General features: G+C 43.5%; 1 protein-coding gene across 15 annotated transcripts in view; it reads right to left on the bottom strand.

The window, feature by feature from the left end:
• The window catches only part of CELF4 (CUGBP Elav-like family member 4), a 701,489-nt gene that overhangs the window by 4,005 nt on the left and 674,827 nt on the right, over window positions 1–22,657 (bottom strand). For 13 of the 15 annotated variants that reach the window (XM_064643108.1, XM_064643107.1, XM_064643104.1 and 10 more), the window contains one exon: window positions 20,625–20,791. In XM_064643108.1, coding sequence (XP_064499178.1) covers window positions 20,664–20,791 — 128 coding nt within the window. In that variant the 3' untranslated portion in view covers window positions 20,625–20,663. Of the gene's footprint in view, window positions 1–296; window positions 385–20,624; window positions 20,792–22,657 lie in introns of all 15 variants that reach the window. The other 2 variants (XR_010427009.1, XR_010427010.1) reach the window with 1 other exon arrangement.

Genomic DNA, 22,657 nt, shown 5'->3' with positions numbered 1-22,657 from the left:
ATGTGACATCTAAAGAAGCATAAAACGCTGACGAGAAATCAAACGACAAATAAAGAAACCACTGCAAGCACCAAAAACGAAACGAAAATGAGCACAGCAAAAAATTGTGGCAGCACAAAGTCAAAAAAGGCACATGTGATCATGACTGGCCAATCATCAACTGATACAACATCCAAGAAAAATGCTTCAATCACGGCACCTGCACGAAACTTGACGGCATGTCATGCAACCAATTCTTAGCTTGTTACATGACGCCATCATGTCACACTTTCAACTTCGAGTTGATTTGAACTTACGGCCTGGGGGACTGTATTCTCCACTTTCATGTCATTACGAGAACTTTTTTCCTAGCTCAGCGCGAGACTGTGGTGGATTTGACTGGCTCTTGGTTGGAATTTGATTGAATGACAAAAGAAGAAAAGATTTTTTATATATATATATTTATATATAGTGTGGAAAAAGGGAAAGGTGGGGAAAGAAGATATATATAAAAATAATAATTAAAAAAAATGTTACAAACACAGCATCAATTAAAAAAATTCTAATGGAAATACTTGCCATTAAACTATAGAAAATGAAACAAGAATGAGAGCAAAACAAACTAACCGAACGGAAAGAAAAGAAAGGAAGAAGAAAGGAATTAAAAAAAAAAAATGAAAAAAAAAAAAAGGATGGAGGAGGCCTAGCCAGAGACACACACACATAAAACACACACTTAAATGTAGACACACGGTCAACAGCGAACAGGAACAGAGCGTTATGCAGCGGCTGTTGAGGAGAGCATGCACTGAATGGGTGAGCGCAGACACAGATCGGTTTGCGAAGTCTGGAAAATAAACACATTCACTGCCAACCAGAATGCTTTCGTTAGCACCGGCCTCTCCCACACCACCCCCAGCATCCTGGATGCTTTGCTGGATGGCTAACCAAAGTCCTCCAGGAGCCTTCCCATAGCCTCGGATGGGCTCCGGAGCAGGTACCGCTCTAATCTGGTTACATTCAAAGTTTGAAATCGTGGGGGGTGTAATAGGCCAGGAGCTGCTTTGGCTACTGAGAATATTAAAAAAAAAATAAAAAATAAAAAAAAAGCAGCTACTGCTGGTTGCTGTATGTCCATTTATCAGTTCACAGGACGGTGGACTCTGAAACAGCAGTGCTGGTATGGTGTGGGAAGCAGACTTGTAGGAGGACTTGGATGATACGATGGTCCCTAAATCAGCATCATTACAAGAAGGACATTTACTCCTTTGGCATTTAGCTTTGGCCTGAATTTAAAAGATAATGGAAAATAAAAGGGATAAGACAAAGGGAGGAGAGAGGTTTGGAGAGGTTTGGAGAGGTTTGGAGAGGTTTGGAGAGGAAGAGGAAGAGGAAGAGGAAGAGGAAGAGGAAGAGGAAGAGGAAGAGGAAGAGGGTTGGAGAGGAGAGGGTCGGAGAGGGTCGGAGAAGAGAAGAGAAGAGAAGAGAAGAGAAGAGAAGAGAAGAGAAGAGAAGAGAAGAGAAGAGAAGAGAAGAGAAGAGAAGAGAAGAGAAGAGAAGAGAAGAGAAGAGAAGAGAAGAGAAGAGAAGAGAAGAGAAGAGAAGAGAAGAGAAGAGAAGAGCAGAAGGGCATAAAGGAGAAAAGAAACAAAAAGAAAAAGAAAAAAAAGGAAAAAGAAAAAAAAAGAAGAAAAACACCTGCCAGAGGCTGGTTGCTACAATCTGTAGAAACACCCTGTTCCTTCCCTACAAGCAAAAATGTCCCTTTACTGGCCCACAGAATTTTGCCTCAGTAAACACTAAAAATCACTGCACACAATGAAACGCTTGTCTCAGTCAGCAGCTCTGCACCCTGTTCCTCAGGTATAGCCTTTCTGTCCCCTTGGCAGGACTCATATCTCTCCTCCCAGCCTATTTCTGAAAAGCCACTGCACACGACTGAAATTTCACCTTGTTTTGGGGTGTCACAAGAATACTTTTTATTTGTTTGTCTGTTTGGGATGTCTTCACTGTTTCTGTGAACTGAAACATGCTTTCTGGCTGCAGCAGCTATGCTCAGCTGACAAGAGGCGATGCTGAACTAAGCCTCTGATCTGAGCACGGACTTCAGCTCCACACTTTTCCCACAGTTGGTTGCTGTCTTGGTTAAAGCCGACTCCTCCTTGATGGCTTGGCCCCAAAGTCCTGCCCTTCAATGGTCTGGAAGTGTCAACCTGAGCTTCCTGGGGTTTGAGTGAAGACAGTAGACTGGTACTCCCAAGGCAGATGCAAGATCTGTGTCTGCAGTTATTTCACAAGCTAACAGAGAGAAAACTATCTTTTTCAAGAAGGCCCAGGTTAGAATTGTTGTCATCTGTGTCCCCATGTACCTAAGAGCAAGTAGTGTCAGCTATGCAGCTTCTGGCTGTGCATGAGGAAGAGGAACAGGGTTCTAGGATCTCTCTTACCCCTCTGGGCTTTCTGGCCATGTCATAACACAGGAAAACAAGCAGCTGGGACAGGAAGGACATCTGTCAGCACCACAGCAAGACCTATCTCTTTCCTTACCTCAGCTGTGCCAGCAGGAAAAGAAAGGGTTAACAGGCTTTGCTTCCCTGAATAGACCAAGGAGGCAACAGGAATGGGAGACATCTGTTGGAACAAACACCATCCTGCTCTATTCCTGGAAGTAGCAACAACATGCATCTCCTGTCTGGGGTTGGAGTATGGGATAACACCGTCTGCCAGGTCAGGGGTGGGAGCTCAGTGGACAATGGGTTTACATGTGGATGCTAGACCCAGGCAACTCTCAAGCTGAGAAGAGGTTCTTTGGCATAACCTTACTGGGGAAAACATTTTATGTGCACAATGGGAAGGACCAGGCTGGTCTGTCAGTGACCACTGCTTTGCAGGTGATACTACCATCCCTCTGACTGTCCTCCACAGACACCCTCAGACACTGGATGAAACACACACACACACACACACACACACACACACACACATATGTACAAATGAAGGATTAGGACTTGCTGAGGCTAAAAGAACAACAAAAAACACTTGAAAATGTTCTTTCAAACAAAAGTTACATGTGGTCATCCTCTCTGCCTAACTTGGGTCTGTATTTCAAGCACCGAATGAAAGCTGTCCTTCTAAAGCAGGGGTCTACAGCATCTACCCAGTCAGTGAAAGGGAGAAGACCCTTTGGCAGCCTCCAGGGACATGTCCAAGAACTTGTTCCACTGAGCAAACTATAACCAAATAAATCTGGCAAATGCCCAGCTTCTTCTTTGAAGCACAGAAGTGGGGCCTGAGACAGTTCTTGAACATTGGATAGACATAATGGCTTGAAGTTTTAAAGATGGGATTCAAGATGAAGACACCTCCATCTGAGCAGATCACTCTAAGCCAGTATTAGTGGAGACACAGAGGGACAGTAGGAACCAATTCATTTATCCTCAGGGACTGTTCCAGATAAGACTGTGAGTCATGGCCACAAAGAGCTGGTATCTCTCATATTACAATGAGGACCTTGGCTGACTAACTGTGAAGGAGACAGCTATGGTGTAGGTCTTATACCATCAGGGGAAATGAATCTCAGTTAAAGCCTTGGTTAGACAAACATAAATCTAGTCATGTCCTTGTAACCTGTGCTGTCAGCAAAGTAGTCCTAATGCTACGAACATCTCTGTTGCGGGGAAGCTTTTGACAGCAGCTTCTGATTGGACTGTAAGGATAAGCTCTGGATTGTAGGACACATTCAGTGCCCATGTACTGAGGTACTGGGTACTGAGAGAGCTGATGTAGGTTCTCATAAAGCAGCTCTCCATCGTTTATCAGCAGTCCTGGGTAACTGGGGAAGTTCCAGTTGATTTAGGTTAGCCAGTGTGATGCCCATGCACAAGAAGGGCCAGAATGAAGGAGAATCCAGGGAACTACAGGTCTGTCAGTCTGACCTCGATGCTGGGGACAGTCATGAAGAGATCATTCGGAGTGCCATCACACAGCATGTACAGGAGAACCAGGGGATCAGGCCCAGCCAGCAGGGGTTTAGGAAAGGCAAGTCCTGCTTCACCAACCTGATCTCCTTCTATGACAAGGTGACCTGCTCAGTGAATGAGGGAAAGGCTGTGGATGTTGACTTCCTGGACTTCAGTAAAGCCTTTGACACAGCATTCTGGAGAAACTGGCTCCTTATGGCTTGGGTGGATGCTCTGTTCCCTGGCTAAAAAACTGGCTGATGGCTGGGGCCAGAGAGTGCTGGTGCATGGAATTATATTCAGCTGGGGCCAGTCACTAGTGGTGTTCCCCAGGACTCAGTACTGGGCCCAGTGGGAGGCTGAGGGGAGACCTTATTGCTGTCTGCATGAAAGGGTGTTGAAGACAGGTGGCAGTCAGTCTCTTTTTCCCAGGTAATAAGAGAAAGAACAAGAGCCAACAGCCTCAAATTGCATTAGGGGTGGCTTAGATTGGATATTAGGAAAAATTCCTTCACCAAAAGGGTTGTCAAGCACTGGAACTGGATGCCCAGGGATGTGGTGGTGTCACCAGCCCTGGAGGTATTTAAAAGTTGTGTAGATGCAGTGCTTAGATCCACAGTTTAGTGGTGGACTTGTCAGTGCTGGGTTAATGGCTGGACTCAGTGTTCTTAGGGGTTTTTTACCACCTAATATATGCTATGACTCTATGATGCCCTTGCAGCAGATAGATGACCTAAGAGGTGTGTGCAAGATGTTGCACAAGCCCAACAGAACCGAGACTGTATGGTGAATGCCACAGCAGAGGAGCTGTCACTATATATCTGCTAAGCTTGCAAATGCAGCCAACTTTAGGAGCAAGCTTGCTGTGTGCCTTCACAGGACCACACAAACCGTCCAGCACTGCCGCCATCATGGTGGGCTACCAAGTTGAAATTCTTCTTCCTCTGCAGAAATCTACTGCCTCCAATTCCTCGTCATTTCTGCCATGTCTCTCCCCTGAGTCCTTGTTACTCAAGTCTCCGCTGATCATCTCTACCTCTTTATTCTTGTCTTGGAGGTGAGAAGCCTCTCCCTGAAGAAATCCAAAGGCCCTCACTTCTTCTGGCACCAAAGTGGCAGCCTCCTCTGCTCACACTTAAGCCTCTGATCATGGCATATGCAGACGTCTTCACCTTTATGCAATGCACATTATTCTCCATTTAGACACAGACACACGTGTGCCTTTGCATTCCACCCAAAATCACAGTCAGGATCCTGACCTTCTCTCTGCTGGATCCTGTGCCCAAGCACACCTACTAGAAGGAACTGGAGATGTTTTTTTCTACAGGTGGCAGATCTTCACAGCTATTGCCTCTGAAGCTAATCAATATTATTAAAATTCCAGCCCGTGTTTTTCTCCCTTACCTTTTGTACTGTTTCTATAGCAATTTCAATCTCTGTTTTTTGTCTCTGCGTTAACTTGCTTCCAAAGCTGGATGGCTCTGCTTTTCCTCTGCCTCAGCCCTCCTTTTGACTGCACCCCAATACTAACCCACACAGATCCCCTTCTCCCCAGCTCCTGACCAGACTGCCTGCAGAGCTGGATAAAGGAGGCAGGGCTCTCCAAAACAGACTCCATCCCTATGACAACCACTTTTAAGGCTGTTGTGGAGAGTCCAAGATCAGGAGACCAAATATCTTAGAGTGGGAAGGGCAGTGCAGTGCAGGGGAATTTGCATCCATGCTGGGATTGAAAGAAGCCTGATAATTTATACTAGACAACAACACATTTACCTGGACTCTTGGGATGCTATTTTTGGGAGGGGGGGGGAGGAAGAATGCTTTTGTCAGATGCTTCGATTCTAACATCTGAAGGTTGAAGAGGAGACAGATTGTATATATGAATCTTTATATACATGAATATGCACACAAACATGTCCTACATATGTATATGTACAGAGGTATTACATATACATATATATTAGCAGAGACAAATACACATACACAGACAGAGAAGCCAATGTGATCTAATAGGGAGATGGGAGTCCAGCATTTCAAATGCAAATGTTTTCTGTATTTTTTTTTTGTTAATATGTTTGATGACCCTGCCTCATTTTTCTAATTTATAAATTTAAGGTGATGATAGAAATTAGCTCTTAAATTGCAATGCCCTTCTTTCAAATAATTGTATGACTTACTTGCTGTGCAGTGTTGTTACTAGGGTTGCTCTCATTTAACTATGTTACATTAAAAGCTAGTTGAAAAATGACAATTATTTTCCAGGGGAAAATTGTCATTATTTTGGCTTTCTTTCCTGTGAACATTTTAGTTAATAAACAAAACAAATCTGGGGTGGGGGAGGTGGCCAGAGAAACAGATTAATTTTTGCCTTTTTTTAATCAATCTGAAAACCAGTCCAATTTTAACAGGAATTTAGTGTTTTGAAGCCAATATTTTTAATCAAGATAGTTTTTTTTTATTATTTTTTTTTTCCTGTCTGCATTTCTTTTTTAATCTACTAGAATGAAAATTTGTTGTGGAAACATCCAGTTTGGTCAAAATGTCACTTTTTGGTCACCCACTCCTCCCCCAGCTGGTTTGATGAAAAATTGTCAAGCAGCAATAGCTGTGTCACCTCTGATTTATCTATTTTTCTAGAGCCATTAGTCTCAAGCAGCGGATGAAAAAGCACCACAACGGAGCAGCTGCTCCTGGAGGAGCCATCCCGGATGGTCAGAAAATGTCACTGGCTCCCTGAGTGGTGTTGCCTTTTCTCACTCTGTCCCCAGGCAGTGGCAGAAGAGGTGGTCACAGTGTGGTGAGGATCACAGTGAGGTGGGAGGCATCTCAAAAGAGATGTGAAGGTGTGTGACAGGAGGAAAGGCTGGGCTGGGCAGAATCGGGGTGCAGGGTGGGCTGGTGCAGGAGGGGGCTTCGGTCTGCCTGGCACCAGGGTTGCTGCTGGGAGCAATTAAGGGCTTGATAAAGCTGGTAAGGGCTGAGTGGTCACAGCCCTATTCACCTTCCTCAGTCACACCCAGAATTTACTTGCTCATGCAAACATAGCTGTAAGCTCTGTTCCTCTCTCAGCTGTGTTTTGCCAACCAAGAGCTTTGCAGGCAAAGATCAGTGCAATGAACTCAGGTCATTTTGGGAAGCAGAGTGGTAGTGATGGTAAAGGTCAAATGAATGCCATATGGCTACTTTTCCAGCAAAGCCTGAAGCCTCTTTCCCTCCTGATGGCCATCTCAGTGGGTCTTGTGCCCTGAGGAGCATTTTTCCTGCCTCATAAGGAGTCCTCACCCCTGCTTTTGCTGCAGGTGAACATTAGGTGAGAGAGGAAATTAGGCTTGGTGGTAGCTGCCTTTCTGCACATAATGAAAGGTTCTTTATTACAAGGGGGCCTCAAGGAGTTTACTATCTCCTGAGCATTGTTCCAACAGTTTAATTAAAAAAATGTACATGGCTGAGAACTAAGTCTAATTGGGAAGCTGTAAGAAAGCCTCAGTGCCCACTCTCTTCTGGTGCCTTTATAGAGTGATTAGAGCTTATCAAAATGCTGATGAACCCAGCGCTACACTCTCCTGTTTTTGTTGCTGACAGTTAGATTGGGATGCTCACTCTCCTCTTCCTTTCCTCACCATCCTCCTGGGATGATCTCAAGACCCCAGACAAGCCCAGCTGATGGATCTCAGCAGGTACGATTAAGCTGCCTGTGACCTCCTGGTAGGTTGCCGGATACATCCTGCCTGGGGCTCAAGTACCTAACACAAGACACAATAGCCCACAGCTGTCTGCCAGGCTCTGGGGTAAGAATTTGGTCTGTAGTTGCTCACCAGGTACAGGAAAGGTGTGTTGGAGTGGTGTTTGTGTGAGGTTGCATCCAAGAAAGAAGGAGACCCCAGCTCTTCTCCCTGCCTGAAATCCCTGTCAGGGTCCTCAGTGACTCTCCCAGAGCTGGTCCTGTGCCATATATGTACTGGGACTGTTCCCCAGAAGTGAGACTTCACTCTTCTTCTGCCAAGCCTGTTCAGCACCTCACCTAGCTGCTGTACCCCTCTAAATCAGAATGCAGCCAGGAACACATACTCCCAGCTTGCAACACTCAATTACTCCTTCTGATATTTTATTTTTTTTGCCTGCAGCTTCAAATTACCTTCAAGGTGCACAGTGCAATTAGCTAAAAATATTTCCTGCTTCGTTTTAATTGCACTAAAACTCTAATGTACCTCCAGCGAGGAGCAGTTAGGTGGAAACTGGTGCCCCAAATATTTCAAATTGATTAAAGCCCAGGACGATTCAATAAGCTTACACAGTTCTATTAATTATTAAATGTTATTAATTTTTTGTTAAAAAGCTCAAAAACCTTCTTGAAGCCACATTCTGCATGATGCTTCTGAAAGAAGATATTTTCACTGAGATTATAACTCTTTCTGAGTTGGAGAAAGATAAGGCAAGAATTCCTCCATATAATTGGAGCAGTTTCCATCTGAAGAATTCACATCACTCGGCAAATTTTAGTATCTCAGAGTTTGATTCTGAAAACACTTATGCATGTGACTTGTGTCTGTGACTCATTTCACTGCTATAGCTGAGGTATTTATATGGTCCTAATTTAGAGTTGTATCACATTTTTGTTCCAAACCTTTCTTAGTGGAAAATGCAGGTGATCAGTCAAAAATTATGACTGCTTAAAAAATAATCAAAAACTTTTTGTCTGAGAACTTAAAAAGAAATCCAAAACAAAACATTTTTTTTTGGGAAAGCACTGAAAACCAATGTTCTGATTCCCATGATGTCTGGTTCATAAGATTACTTCAATGTACTTGCCAAAGAGTACTGAAAATAAATCCCAAATTGTATTTACATCCAGTTGAGTTTGATCAGTCTCAGTCCTTTGGGTTTCTGGTTCTTTGTCACCTCAGGCAGCCTGTGCTTATGAGGCATGTCCCCTTGTTCCTGCAGCTGTGCTGGCTTGGGATTGCTATCGTCCCCTGATCCACAGAGCTGAACTGGGCAAATTCAGCAAGTTCCTCACCAGTATCATACAAATGACAGGATCACATTAACCTAAGCCTTTATGCTCCTCCCTGTGCCTAAGGGCTAGGGATTAGTCTGACTGAGGGATAGTGGTCCAGTAGAGGTGGGATTAAGTGCATGTCCCACCCACTTCCATGGCTGTGAAGGAAATCTGCCAGTGATGGTGGAGTCCTGGGCAAACTTCAGAAAGATGCTGCCCATCTCTGCAACTCTCCTTCCTTCTCCTGCACTCATCAGGGCAAGAAAAACCTCTGACCATCTCCACAATGGCTCATGTCCACCACTGATTCTTACAGAATTTTGAGGGAAATTGAATGTGCTCAGCCTCTTGACAAAGGGCACATTGAGAAGATGAGTCTCAGGAAAAGAAATAACCCAGCAGCCCCTCACTGCTGTTGTGCAAGTTCATTCGCTTGATTCCTCTGAAGCAGAACTCCAGGAAGGCAGGTTTTGGCTCCTCCTTCCCCTTGGGAATACAGGAGACAGATTAAAGAGTAGCAGAAAAAAAGTTATTTCACAGTTAGTCTGCCCCGAACAGGAAAAGGTTCCTGACACCAACAAACTAATCAACACTGAAAGCTTATGAGGTCAAGGTTTCCCCTCTCCTCCATTATTCTTCTGATTTTTTCTGACTGGCTGGGACTCAATAGACTGCCCTGCCAAGTCTATAAATATAAAATCCTTTCTTGCCTTCTTCTGGAACTCACCAAAGACCATTTGAATACCTTCAGGGAGAAGTTAAAACTCAACAAAATCAAAGCAACTCACAAGAAACAGGTTGTCCAGCCAATCTTCAAATGGTGACCATTCTGTAAGTCAGTCCCAAGAAGCTTGTCTCTGCTCAACAGGAATTGGGAAAGGCAGCTCTCCCTCCTAAGAGCAATCCCTCTGGATTCAGTGTTTTGTGTAAAGACTTACGGCCAGGAATGCTAACGCCAAATAACTGAACTGGCAACAGGGTGAGAGCTGTGCCTGAAGGAAGCAGCTTGTGACCATCAAGGTTAAGCTCTGACCGTGTGGGCTGCCTTGAGCACCTCAGTGGCTGTGCCTCCTCCCCTGTGTTGCCTTGAACAGCCACCAGTCCACAGCTGCGGGAGTTTCCCTGACCTGACCACCAAGAAGAATCCAGCCTTTGCAGAGTCTGAAAAGAGGGAAACACTTGCCAGTGGCCCCTACCCTTTACAGTGTAAAATGCTTCTGAAGTCAAATGAGAAGAGTTTATACACCCTCTTGGTACAGAGGAGAAGTGGCAGAGGAGCTGGGAAGATCTATGACTTGTGCTGCATTGGAAATGTCCAAAGTTCCTGCCCCAAAGCACTGCCCATGTTCTCTCCATTGCAACGTAAGGAACTTCACTCGGCACTCTTTCCATGGCAAAGGCAAGGCTGCTGCCTCCACCTCTCCTATCCTTGGGTTCTCTGATGGGACATGCTCCTTCCGTGCTTTGGTAGAAAAGAAGGAAAGAAAAAATGCCCCATTCCCTACCAAGATCTGACAAACAGGAATCATAGCTGCAGCATAAGCTTCTCTGATGAATTCTGCCTCAGCAAAATGAAATTAAGATTTCAGCAAACAAGTTCCAATTCCGTGGTACCAGTAGAACAAATGACATCTGATAATTGCTAACTCCTTTTGCTTATTCTTTGCTCTGTTCACCCCATCAGTCTCTTCAGATTATATTTTCAGCTGAGTTTAATGAACGCCATTTATTAAACTAACACCAGGGTTCTGCTTTGGCCTCAGACAGATGTGCCTGCTAATATGAATCATTTTGTTCAATTGGATTATTCTGATGGAGAGCGGATCCCTGCCACTCCAAGGAGCACAAACAAATGGGGAACAGCTCGCCTCCAGTTGTGACCAGCCGCTTGCCTTCATTAGGAGGCAGCTCCAGGCTCTGCAGGCAGCTTGGCAGGATGGTGTCCCTACTGCTCCTGTCAGCCAGCAATTCTGCTCCTTTCCATTTCCGTCTCACGCACAGAGAGAGCCCAGATTTCAGGGTGGCCCTGAGCCTGGTTTGTCCAGGGGACATGAGCATCACTGCTACCTTTCCTGTGTTGGATGTGGGCAACAGGGTTTGCCACCACCTTCATCATGATGAATGGTCCCTGTCTGAATGCAAACCAGACTGCCCTAACTGTGTGTCCTTCCCTTCCCAGTATGGCATATTTGACCTCCTTTACGTTGACACCTGAGAAAATGTGGACCACTTATTTGCTATTGATCCTTCTTTACTCTGGTCTCCAATTATTTGGGCAAAGGGACAGGGATGATATGCTTTTAAAGGTTTGTGTTAATCAGAAATAAGAGATAACATCCATCTGAAATCTCCTAGACAGATATTCCCTTACTCTATCATTTGGGATTTTAGCGTTGAAAATTTTGGGTCAATCTCTGTAATACCTTGTGTTCAGGCACCAGACATCCATCTATCTGTCTATCTCAATACAAATCCTGCCTTCTGTGAACCATAAAACTCTGAGCAGAGTGACATTACCACTTCTCACCTCGACAGAACACACTGAGCACACGTAACTTGGGGAAAAAATACAGAGACAATTTGAAAGATTAGAACAGAAAAAGCAGAAGATTTCTGCTCCCTGAGAATAAGTGGCCAAATCCCACAAGTCTTTAGCTGGCACAAATCATCATCACTCTGTTAATGCCTACTCTTTTCCCAGGTGAAGGACAGGCCCAGCACTTGTCCAGATACCTGTGAACTTCAGGACAACTCCTTTTTTCTAGAGCATTTCTGAACAAAGAAATTGTTTGCATTTTAATCCTAATAAAAATTCTGGGGTTACTTCCAGAAATCCCTGGTGAGTATCAGAAGTCAGGCTGTCAGGAAGTAGGTCTGTGAAAGAGAGAAGACCCAGAGAGAACACTGGTGCCAGTCTGTGTGCCTTTACTAACAGCCCTTTAGCATGCTCCTCAGCAAAGCCATCTACTGAGACATTAATTCCTTCATTCAGGTTTAAGTGTTGGAATAGTTCTCCAGGAGTGAGATATTCCTTTACTCCTGATGACGATCTGTACACCCTTCTCTAAATTGCGTTACAAAGTGCTTCACAGGTAACGGGAACAAGACCTATAGGAATTCCTGTCGGGATTTTTTGTAACAGGGTCTGTACGGTCTGTACAAAATAATGCTCTTGTAAGATAAGAGTGGAAGACAGAAGACTCTCAGATAAACTCCCCTCTGAAAGCGCCAAGTCTCTTAAAAGCTGACATGTAAGAGCCCAGTTTCCTAAAGCTGGAATTGGGCTGCCTGCCCGGTTCCCTTTCCCAGTGTCCAGTCCGTCATGGTGGAGAAATACGTACCATACAAGGAAAATGCACAGAGAAAAATAAAGAGCATGGAAAGCATTCACTTCTCATATGTTATGGGAAATGGGATGCAACCTCTACTCGTGAGTGGAAAAGTTTCAAGAGAGTAAAGAAAAATAGAGAATCTTTTCCAACAAAGACACATTTGTAGCTGACTGCACAGCCCTTGGGTTTAATGGCCCAATCATTTCCAAATTCTTGGAAATCAAGGTGGTGAAAACCTGTTTTCTTGTGGAACAACCTGCTTTTTCAGACTCTACCATAACAACCAGGGCCATGGTCCACAGCACATCCAAATCAACCAACAGATATCTATTGGCTTCAAGGACTGGGCCTCATATAGCCAGAAATCTCAAAGGTAGGCATCTTGTCACTGCGAGGATTTTAAAGTGTTACCCTGCTTTGCATAGAACAGATGGATGTTTCTTACATAGGAAAAAGTGGATATCTGAAAAGGTGGGGAAGGAAAACGTATCTCCCAATAATGGGAGAAATCTGCCTTCTGAAGAGGATTACTGGAGAGTGGAACTGCAGCTTTCCAGGGGTGCAAGAGAATTTCTTCTGTTTGTCAGTCATTATTGTACAAGGGGATTTTAAAATAAGCCACAGAGATGTTTGGAGATAGGCATGATCATTCCACAGTCTCTCTGCTCTAAGAAGACCACAGTGGCCAGAATGGTGACATTGTGCCTCCCTCTAGAGTTGCAAATAATTGAAACATCTCTGCTGGGAGAACATTTAGAGCTAAATAAGTAATAGTGGGCCTGAATCCTTGGCTGCTATAAATCAGTGTCACTTCACTGACTTCAGAGAAGCTGGTGATTGACGCTGCCTGAGAACTTAGCCCGATCATGGTTGTGGTTAGTACCTTTCCAGACAGAGCATTGAGTTTTCATTTACTCTGCTTCTTGCTTGGGGAATGACTTAACTGCTGTTCTACTTTTCCCTCCAGCTCAGCCTTCTACCAAATATTTCAAAAAGGTTGGATGAAGCTCAGCTAAGTGGAAAAACGAACCGTTTGAAATGAAAACTCTCTTTTTTTTTTTTTTTTCTAACTGCAGTCACAGGGCAGGATGAAAGACACTTGAGAAGCAGGGTTTGTACCGTAAACCTTCAATTCTCTGCTACAGCTGAATCAAACACTTCAGAGACCAGAGTTTTGATATTCACTTGTATCTGGCCAAAGTTACCGTACCCATGAATTATTCAAATATGCAATTATTGCATTTGATATATCACTGGGTATAACCGTGGGAAAGAGAAACAGTGTCCTAGTGCAGCTGATTGTATATGCCTTCCAAACCATAAGGACATCAATTTAAGGTGCTCACATTGATGGAGTACTCTGCAACCCCTTATTAAGATTCTTGCCAACTCCTGTAGCAGTTTTCCCCTGCAGAGTAAATTTCATGGAGTTTTTTTAGCCTCCCTTTTCTTTATCTCTACAGTGTAAGTGCCAAACACTACCCCATACAGCTTCAATTCATGGTTCTGCAGAAGCTCTCAAAGGTCAGTGACAAAAAGATAGGATCATTTTCAGCTTACTGATCAAGGCTGCACAAGTGACCTCAGTCCTGTGAACCACATGTTGAGGCTGACTTGTAACTCTAAATTTATTGAGAGTTTCCAGTTTCCTGTGTTAACCTTCTCTGCTGTTCACTTCTACTTAGAGCCAGAGGGCTGCGGCCTGCCTTTGTCCTATACTGTCCACATTATCCCTACCTGGACAAAAAAAAGCATGTTCATGATGCTCATGTTTTCGTTAACTAAACTCACCACAGACAGCTCTATTGACCTTCAAATGTGGGGCCATCTGAGAGGAACATCTCTAAAGCCCTAGACCTTTCTGATTCCATAAAATGAGCTTCAAATGACTTGCCCTTTGCTCTCTCCCCAAGTAGCCTTATTTGATGGTCTTGCAGGAAAATGACCATGCTTGGTTTTTTAAGACTCATCCTGAATTTTCATAAGCCTCTTTCACTGTGGGTCTTTCCCTTCTATCATTCTCTTTGTACATATTTTGTTTAGCAGAAGATTCATTCTGCCAGTGTTTGCTGCTGCTGCTGCTGAAACAAACATTTTGGCTATGGGTGTCTCCTGTGCTTTTCCATCTCTTTGACCCTCATTTCAAATCATAGCTGTTTAAAACACCCGCCCTTTCCTTTTCTTATATTTTCCAGCTTTTCTTCAAGTTGCAGTCCCTTGTACACTGGCCTAGCAAATCTCTGTGCTGAATGAATGTAGTAAAAGGTTCCTTCAAAGGCTGCTGTTTTCAGATTACTGCAGCTGCCCATTAACTAACACAATTGAAGCACACACTGAGCTCAAGAGGCTCTAAAATCTGACTTATTCAGATAATCTGTGTGACATTGTCCACATGAGCTCCCATACTAATCTTGTTGGTCAAGTTGTTGAATTTGACGCTACCACCCTTCAGTCAACCCTACAATTTTGCATGTTTTGCTGTTGGAAGTCTTTGAAGAGGGCACAATCATAACAAGCTCCTGGTCTTTTCACAGCACGGACAAGTCAGAAGGCTCTCTGTTGGCTGAGTCATTGGCAAAAGTTCTCACAAGACTCCAAAATTTTACTTCAGATCATAGGAACCAAGAGCATCACAGTGGGATGAGAAATGGGAGGCTGCTTTCACATCTATTATTTAGTACTGAAATAATTATATTATCTAACATTAAAAAAAAAAAGGGGGGGGACATGGGTTTTAATGAAGAATTCCTGCTCTGAACTGAGGGAAAGTGTTATGGTATTGCATTGTGCTGCTCTATCAGTCCCATGACAAATAGCGCGGATCCGTTAGTGACCTACATGGACTCATTTAGATGCAAACACAGCAATACTCCTGAAAAGCTGCCCTGCTTTGAGGAAGAACAAGTTCCAAATATTGCTGAATGGAACTCAGTCTCAGAGCAGTAATTACTGATTGTAATTTTGGAGTAAATTCAGTAATTAATTATTGTCGTTTTCCATCAGTGCATTATATTGTACGCCAATCTTAGAATACAATAATTAGCAAATGGGATTTTGCATGCTCTGGTATCGAAACTGTGGTTTATAGAACAGACATGAGAATTTTACCATAATAAAGTTACAAGTAATTTAAATGGGCAGGCAGGTTAAAAACTATCAGCCAGTAAAGAGTTTCCTTGTCAGTTTTGCAAACATCTTCAGGAGCTCTGTTTCAGCCTCTCCCACCAAAATTCATGTCCTTTCTCTCAGTACAAGCACAGCAACACAAAGTTGGGGTTGCAAACACAGTGAGAGATGCTTAATTTTATCTCAGTTGTCAGTGGAAATGAAAAACAAAAGTAATCCAAAGATTAGAAAAAAATATTGGCCGAGGTGATGTTTTTCCAGTACCTAAACAGACTTTCCTAAATTAAGCTGTGCTGATTTTTTTCTCTCTTTATTCAGTCACATTAAGCTTGTGCTGGAGTACTGTTTTGATGCAATTATACTAGTGCAAATTTCCATAATGTAAGCAAGTCCTAAATGATCTAAGTGATGACTAAAGGAGGGAAACAACAATAATCTGTGCAGGTGGAAGAGGAGCTGGTTAGCATGATTGTAGGAGGCATAACTACAAGAAATGGGATTTTATCCTGATAAAAGATATTTGGTATGAATCTCAAGATGAACAGTCTAATGGAAAACAGTGAGATCAATGCAGCTGCAGAATAGCCTCTCACTGGAGGTAATAGAAACTTATCTGAGAGGCATAAGCAGCAAAAAAAATCAGTAAAAAATACACTTTCATTAGACTTTGCATTGAAGTCATCTGAAATGACAAGAGAAGCCAGAAATTTTCCATTCACATCTGTTTGTTTATGGGTATTTGGAATTTTGCTTATTTGTTTTATTTTTGGCTGATAGTGTCTACTTACTATAAAATGAAGGGGTTTTTTTGTTTGTTTGTTTTGTTTTGGTTTTGATTTTTTTTTTTTGTTTGTTTGGTTGGTTTTTTTCTTTTATTGGGGAGCTGAAAGAGAAAAACGCAAAGTTTTCCAGTTTCACAAGTTCTGCAATAAACCACACAGGTTCAAGAAGCTGTGAAGGAGGACGTGAACATCTTTTTTTTGGTTTTTTTTTGTGTTTGAACTTTGGCCTATGTTATTTCCCCCGGCGTTTTGGAGAAGTGGGTTGCCTTGACACTGCATTCGTTTAATGCTTTGTCACTATTCTTAGGAGCACAGCTAAGAAAATTGTTGGCCTTTTTCATCTCCACTCTTCTGTTTCCCTTTTACCTCACTCAGTCTGTCTCACTCACACTCACTTTGTCTCTCTCAGTTTCATGCCAGTGTTCCCAGTCAGTCTCACCCAAATGTCCCTCCACCTTTAGCTTTAAATAAAACTTCAACAGCAGAGTATCTGTCCAAGGTGGAAAACATCTCTTTGCTAATGATCAGTCACTGTAATGAAGCCACAGAAGGGGAATGGACAGGATTTTCACTGCTCTTGTGTGTAATGTCTTTTATTGATCTATCAGCTGGATGGTTCTGGGCTGCTCTGTGTTATGTCCTTAAAAAGAGCTGTGACCTATGCAGTTTTCTGGGCAGCATTATCCTACCGTGGATAATACTGACTGAGCATGGATGGGGCACCACAACGAGCTCCCAGACCCAGTGCAGAGGGCTGGAATTGAACTGATCCCATCTGCTCCCATGGGGAGGAACAGAGGAGAGCTCTCCTCTCTGCCTGTCCCAGCAGTGCTCCCTGGCACTGGCTGTGCAGGGGGCTCACACACAGCCCCAGACACTGCAAGTTGTACCTGAAACTTTGTTCACAGCACAGGGTACTGAAGGGCTCCTAGGAATGGCCACCCAGGGGAGCTGTGGATTTCAGGTTGATTTTTTCTTAATTATTTTGTGCATTTTCTATATGAAAGACACACAAAATGCCTCTGAATCTTTGCCTCCTAGTCCTGAGGGGGGATTGGTAATAGAATATATTGATTCTGGCAGAGTTGCCTCAAATGATCCTCCTCTCTTTTGCTTTCTCCCAGCCCACCCTTTCTCTACCCCCTCCCTCCCCTCCCACCCTCCCTTTTGATTTCCCACAACCACCTCTTTAATTAGAAAGAAAAAAGAGAACAGAGGCAGCCATTTTGGAAACATTTTGCCATCTAAATTCTTCAGAGCTTTGCTTGCTGCAGCTTATCTGCCACATCACAGAGACCCTTTCAGTGTTTGACAGCAACTTTAGAGCACTTGCAATGAAAACAAAGGAGTTCAAATCACTGTGGCCTAGACTGCTTGTGTCCCAAAAGGGAGATTTTTACTTTTTTTTTTTTAAAGAAGTGCATCCAGAATTAAAATTGAGTGAAGATCTTTCTCTCTAAGTTAGGAAATAAGCAGTCTGGTGAATTACATCAAACTGGGTGCAACTTTTTGTTGTTTTTGTTGTTGTTGGCATCTTCTTATTTTGAAAGGAATTCAATAAAACGAGGTCCTTCCTTAAAAAAAACCCAATTAAAAAGTTTCTTGAAGCACATGAGTAATTGCCCTGATGTCAATATGGTTATACACATGCTTCAAATTGGAATTAAAGACCCTGAAGAGCTGCGGCGAAAGTAAAGATAGATAAAAAACCATACTGGAGTTATTGTGTTTCTATCAGTTAAAGGAAGTTGCAAATCAAACCCCCGTGGGGGTACAGTAACACCGTGCCGAGCCAGGAACAACTGACCTATCTCTGAGTCAGGCTTAGCAACTGAGTGCTTAGCAAGTGCTGACAGCTATTGCCCAGCCCTGGTGGGAAGCTGACTTGTGAACACCATGAGTAAGAGCACTGTCTGCTTGTAAGGTGCTGGTATCGATGTTTCCAAGCACTGGAAAGCAGATGAGCTGAAGGAAGAGCTGGGTTTAAGCCCTTCTGATCTTTTGGGTACCCTTGCTGTCATCAGGTGTTCTCTCCAGTCTAATGCAGTAAGGTGCTCCCTGTGCTAAACAAAATCCTTCCCTGGGATATGCTCCTGAAATGTCCTCCTGGGGCCACAAGCACTCAGGCAATTCCCTTTGTTAGATGCAAAAATACATACACAAAACTTTTTTCTCCTTTTCTAAAAGCCAGGTACAGCTCCTGCAAAGGTCTCGCCAAGGTGTGAGTATACAAGAGAATAAGGACCTCTGAGACACATTTACTCCATTTTGGCAGGGTCTCTAAAAAACTCTCCTGTAAGCCAAGTATGGAAGTGACATGGTGGTAACAACTCAATGATTTTGCAAAGCATTAAAACCAAAATAAAAGCCAGGAAGGCTAAAGGACTTCCTACTTAGAGGCAATACTTCAAGACTCTTCTGCTTTGTAGAAGCAAAGGAAAGGGAAAAAACTCTCTAAGGGAGACATATGGAATTTTATTACCATTTTACCTACTCAGACCTTTTTATATAATTTGTTGGGGAAAAAAATAACGCAAACAACAAATCTCAGTCCTACTAGTGAGTTATCCTTTTACAGGAAAACAAGCTGAGACCTCAGCATCAGCCTGATCGTGTAGAAGAAGAGCACTTCATAATGATCCATGATAATAAGAATACCATAGACTTAGGCTGATAAATCTTTAACAGCACGGGTGTCCACAGCCCTGTATCTTCTTACACACTTAAGAAACAACCATATCCTCAGTGATCACAGCTATGCTATGATATAAAACTATTTCTTGGTGCCTAACTAGGGACACTTTTGTGTTCCTTGATCCCTTTGCAGGTGCTACTGAAAACCTTCCTGACAAAGACAGTCCTTGCTTTAACAAAATCGCATGCATGCATCTCCCGCTCTCCCCCAGCAAAGCCTGCAGTACAAAGCCAGTGTGATGAAGCAAAAAGCGTTTGGATATGGAAACATATTTTGGTTTCAAGCTTCCAAGAGGCCTTTTCATAAGCAAGGAAAAGAAAAGAGGTATTCGAAGAGGGAAAATGCATTGACAGTTATCTTCATATGGTCACATATAAAGGAGAGTCTAAACTACGGACCTGTTTCTTGCACGTGCACCTGATATGTTTATTGGAAGGTTTCTTAATCTCTTTTACGTTGTCTTCAGTGCAGCACCTCTTTCAAAAACATTTTGATCCCATTCCTTAATTCCTTGGGAACAGGGTACTGCTCTGAAGACTGGAAAAATACATTTTTCAAAGATATTAGAGATACCAGTGAAAAATTAAACCACTCCATTTTTCTTTGGGAAAGTTGAAGATAGGGATTTCCTGCCTGTCTTAGATGAGTCAAAAAGGGCCTGAATCAAAATCACGGAATCTTAGACATTACAGCTAAAATGGCATAGAAAGGTCACCTAACCCATCTCTTTATCACTAATTCAGGAATACAAATTGCTTGCTACAGCTTAGGGCCTTCCTAGGTCCTGCGTTTATCTGGTGTGGAACTGTCTTAACAATAGGGAGACTTCCTGTCTCTGCAAACAAAAAAATTAGGGGTCAATATTTCTGTTTCTCAAAGAATTATCTAATGGAAGAGCCAGCCAGTGGTGGAAAATATTTCCATTTTTGGAAATATCTCCATTTTTGTTATTGGTGATAGGTTGGGATTCCAACCTGCTGCTTCTGATACTTTTGATGCTGTTACATGTATTATAAGTTCCCTTGGAGCATCAAGCTGGCTTCTTTCCAGCAACACATAGTACATGAGTCTAACAGTGAGACCCTAGGTCCTCGCTTGAGCTAAACTTCCTTGGCTTTGGTTGGGTTTTATCTACACACAGAAATTTAAAACAACTCAGGAAGAAGTGAACATGGATCCCTCTATTAATTTCTTGAGTTTGGGAAGAAATAAATTACGAGTTATTTGGTTGTTAGGGAGACATATTTACATTAAGTTATTATGCTGGGATGAAATTGGATACAGACTTTACCGCATGAAGAATGAAGAATGCTTTGAAACGTTTGCAACACAGAGCTATTGAGACAGACACTGTCCCAGTCCAGTCACCTGGGATTAAACCGCAGCCCAGTCCCACCTCTCAACTGCAGATTTTCTTCAGGCACTAAAAATGCTCTCTTTGGCTGAGCAAGGAGAATTAGCACAGTTGCTGACTCTCCTCTAGTGACCAGAAACACTTTCTAGAGATGCAGGATGCCGCTGGGGTGAGTAACTTGGCTCATCCCTCGTTAAGCATCCTTCCACCTCTTTTTCTACAGACATACACACACAAACAGTCCCTAGTTTATGTGTGGGTGTGTGTCTGTGCAGAGTGGCTCTAGCCAGAGTGAAAAAGGCAGAAGCTAGAGAGTCACAGAACTGTATATTTCTGAGGGTCTACAACACAGAGAGACGCTACAACTGTAGCTGACACCCCTTTCCCCATGCAGTTACCTGTGCTAGTGCTTTGTATCCAATGGTTCCCACAATTCTTCAGTAGGGACGATTAGCATCCTTTGGCCTCTTCAGCTGCACCTTCAGCCTCTTCATGCCAATCTGGAATCCATTCATGGCCTGGATAGCAGCTTGGGCACTGGCAGGATTGTCAAAACTCACAAAACCTGTCAAAACATGAGGCAAGGCAGGGGGCTTAATGAGCTGAAGGGTGCCAAGGCACGTACATGCAACGACCACTGAGAATGAACATGGGGAGGGGGGTGAGGGCTCTGAGAGGGAGAAATGAGCAGGTAGGAGGGTGGGCGGGTGGTCAGGAGAGTGAGGAGAGGATGGTTGCCAATGTGGGACAAAGGATAGGAGGGGTTGTTACAGATCAGTGTCCCAGGACACAGTGCCTGGTCTGAGTGCTAGTTTGAACACAAGACTATGTGAAGCACAGGGATCCAAATGTTGGTGGCACTGAACCAGCACACACAAAATTTGGGTCACCTTTGAGCTGGGAGTCAGCAGATGTAACACATGGTCTCAAGGCACTCTGTCTTACTCTCTTTCCCTCTATCATGATTGGGGTAAGCCTCTAGACCCTTCTTAACTTGCCAGCATAAATTTTCCTTTGCCTTCCAATCTTAACGAGGAGGGGAATCTGATATACCTACTGTAACTTCCTTATTATGACAATATAAGTAAAATGTGAATTTAATAAGTTCTCCATTATGATATTGGCATGAATAGTTTGATTGTTGGCCAGCTAAGCAATATAAAGACCTTTAATAACTGGCAATTTCTTCAGACTTTATGTTGACTCTGCAGTTGAGAGAGATGAACACTAGTACCTTCCTAACATGGTTTCCCTAAGTAGTTTCCTACTTTACCAGCAAATCATCCAATCAACCACAGAGCATATCCAGCAGTAGAAACTACAGTGACTGAATGTTGTATCTATGGGCCACTTAAAATGACATTCTTTGTCTCAATGGAAGACTAGTTCTCTGGCAATCTGACAAGTCAAGATAGGTCAGAAACACAGAGGATGCAATGGCTCTAATGAATTTAGCTCGAGAAGGGTTTTTGGTGTGGGTTGATTTTTTTTTTTTAATGTTAGATCTAAAAAAAAACCTAATTTGTTCGTTCTGTGTATGACTGTAGCTGGAGTGACCATGGGTCTGAGACATTAGTGAGGCAGGGGGTCATCACTCTGTACAAGAATTGCCTCTGCTATCTTTGCCAGAAACGTCCCTGTGTGCCAGCAACATTTCTGAGCACAAACGCTGGGTGAGACTAGCCCGGACCAGCCTGCACTCCAGACAAAGCCATCTGCTTACCCACCCCTGCAAGGCTCTGGCAGCACAAACCAGTCCTAGGAACCTAGTGTCTCTCAACAGACAGCCTGAAATGAAGAGACAGTTTCTGAGCCCCTCAAAAAGCTAATGCTGAGCGTTTGCTGCCAGGTATACACCTGCTCCTGACAACAGCACCAGGCCTGGCTTACAGCCTTGGGCTGTACTGTGAATGCATTCAGCAGCACCTCCTCCCTGGTCCAGTTCCGCCTTGAAAACAAGTCTCACAGGGTGGCTTCCATTCGAAAATGACAGAGCTGCATATGGAAGGGCACCTTCTCACTCCTGGATTCCAGCTGTGCCCTTGGCTAATAATGTAACTTCATGACAGGTCTTAGACTCCAAGTGAGATAGCTCAGGTGTACTGAGTATGGCACATGTGGTTTTACAAGGGAGGCACATGGAATAAACAGATATCCCTCTTTGTCCTCCCCTCTTGAAGCCAAGGCTCCAAGTAACTGGCTGTCCACGCAGTTTTCCTGCCAACCACCTGGATGAGGGGGTACCAACACGACAGCTCAGAAGATGTCATAAAAAGTACTGCTCAAGCCTCACAGCAATCATCAATTCCTAGGCAGAAAACTGGAGAGTAATGAGCTGGGGTATTATTCAATAGCAGTGGATGTGCTCTTGCAATCACTTATTAGCCAGTAAGTGCCTGGTAATGTTCCCAGTTCGCATCTGACTAGTTGA

The sequence above is a fragment of the Pseudopipra pipra genome, chromosome Z (genome assembly GCF_036250125.1).
Source record: "Pseudopipra pipra isolate bDixPip1 chromosome Z, bDixPip1.hap1, whole genome shotgun sequence".
NCBI classification, from domain to species: Eukaryota; Metazoa; Chordata; class Aves; order Passeriformes; family Pipridae; genus Pseudopipra; species Pseudopipra pipra.
Note: the sequence above shows the minus strand (reverse complement) of the source record. Positions and strands in the feature narration are given on the sequence as shown.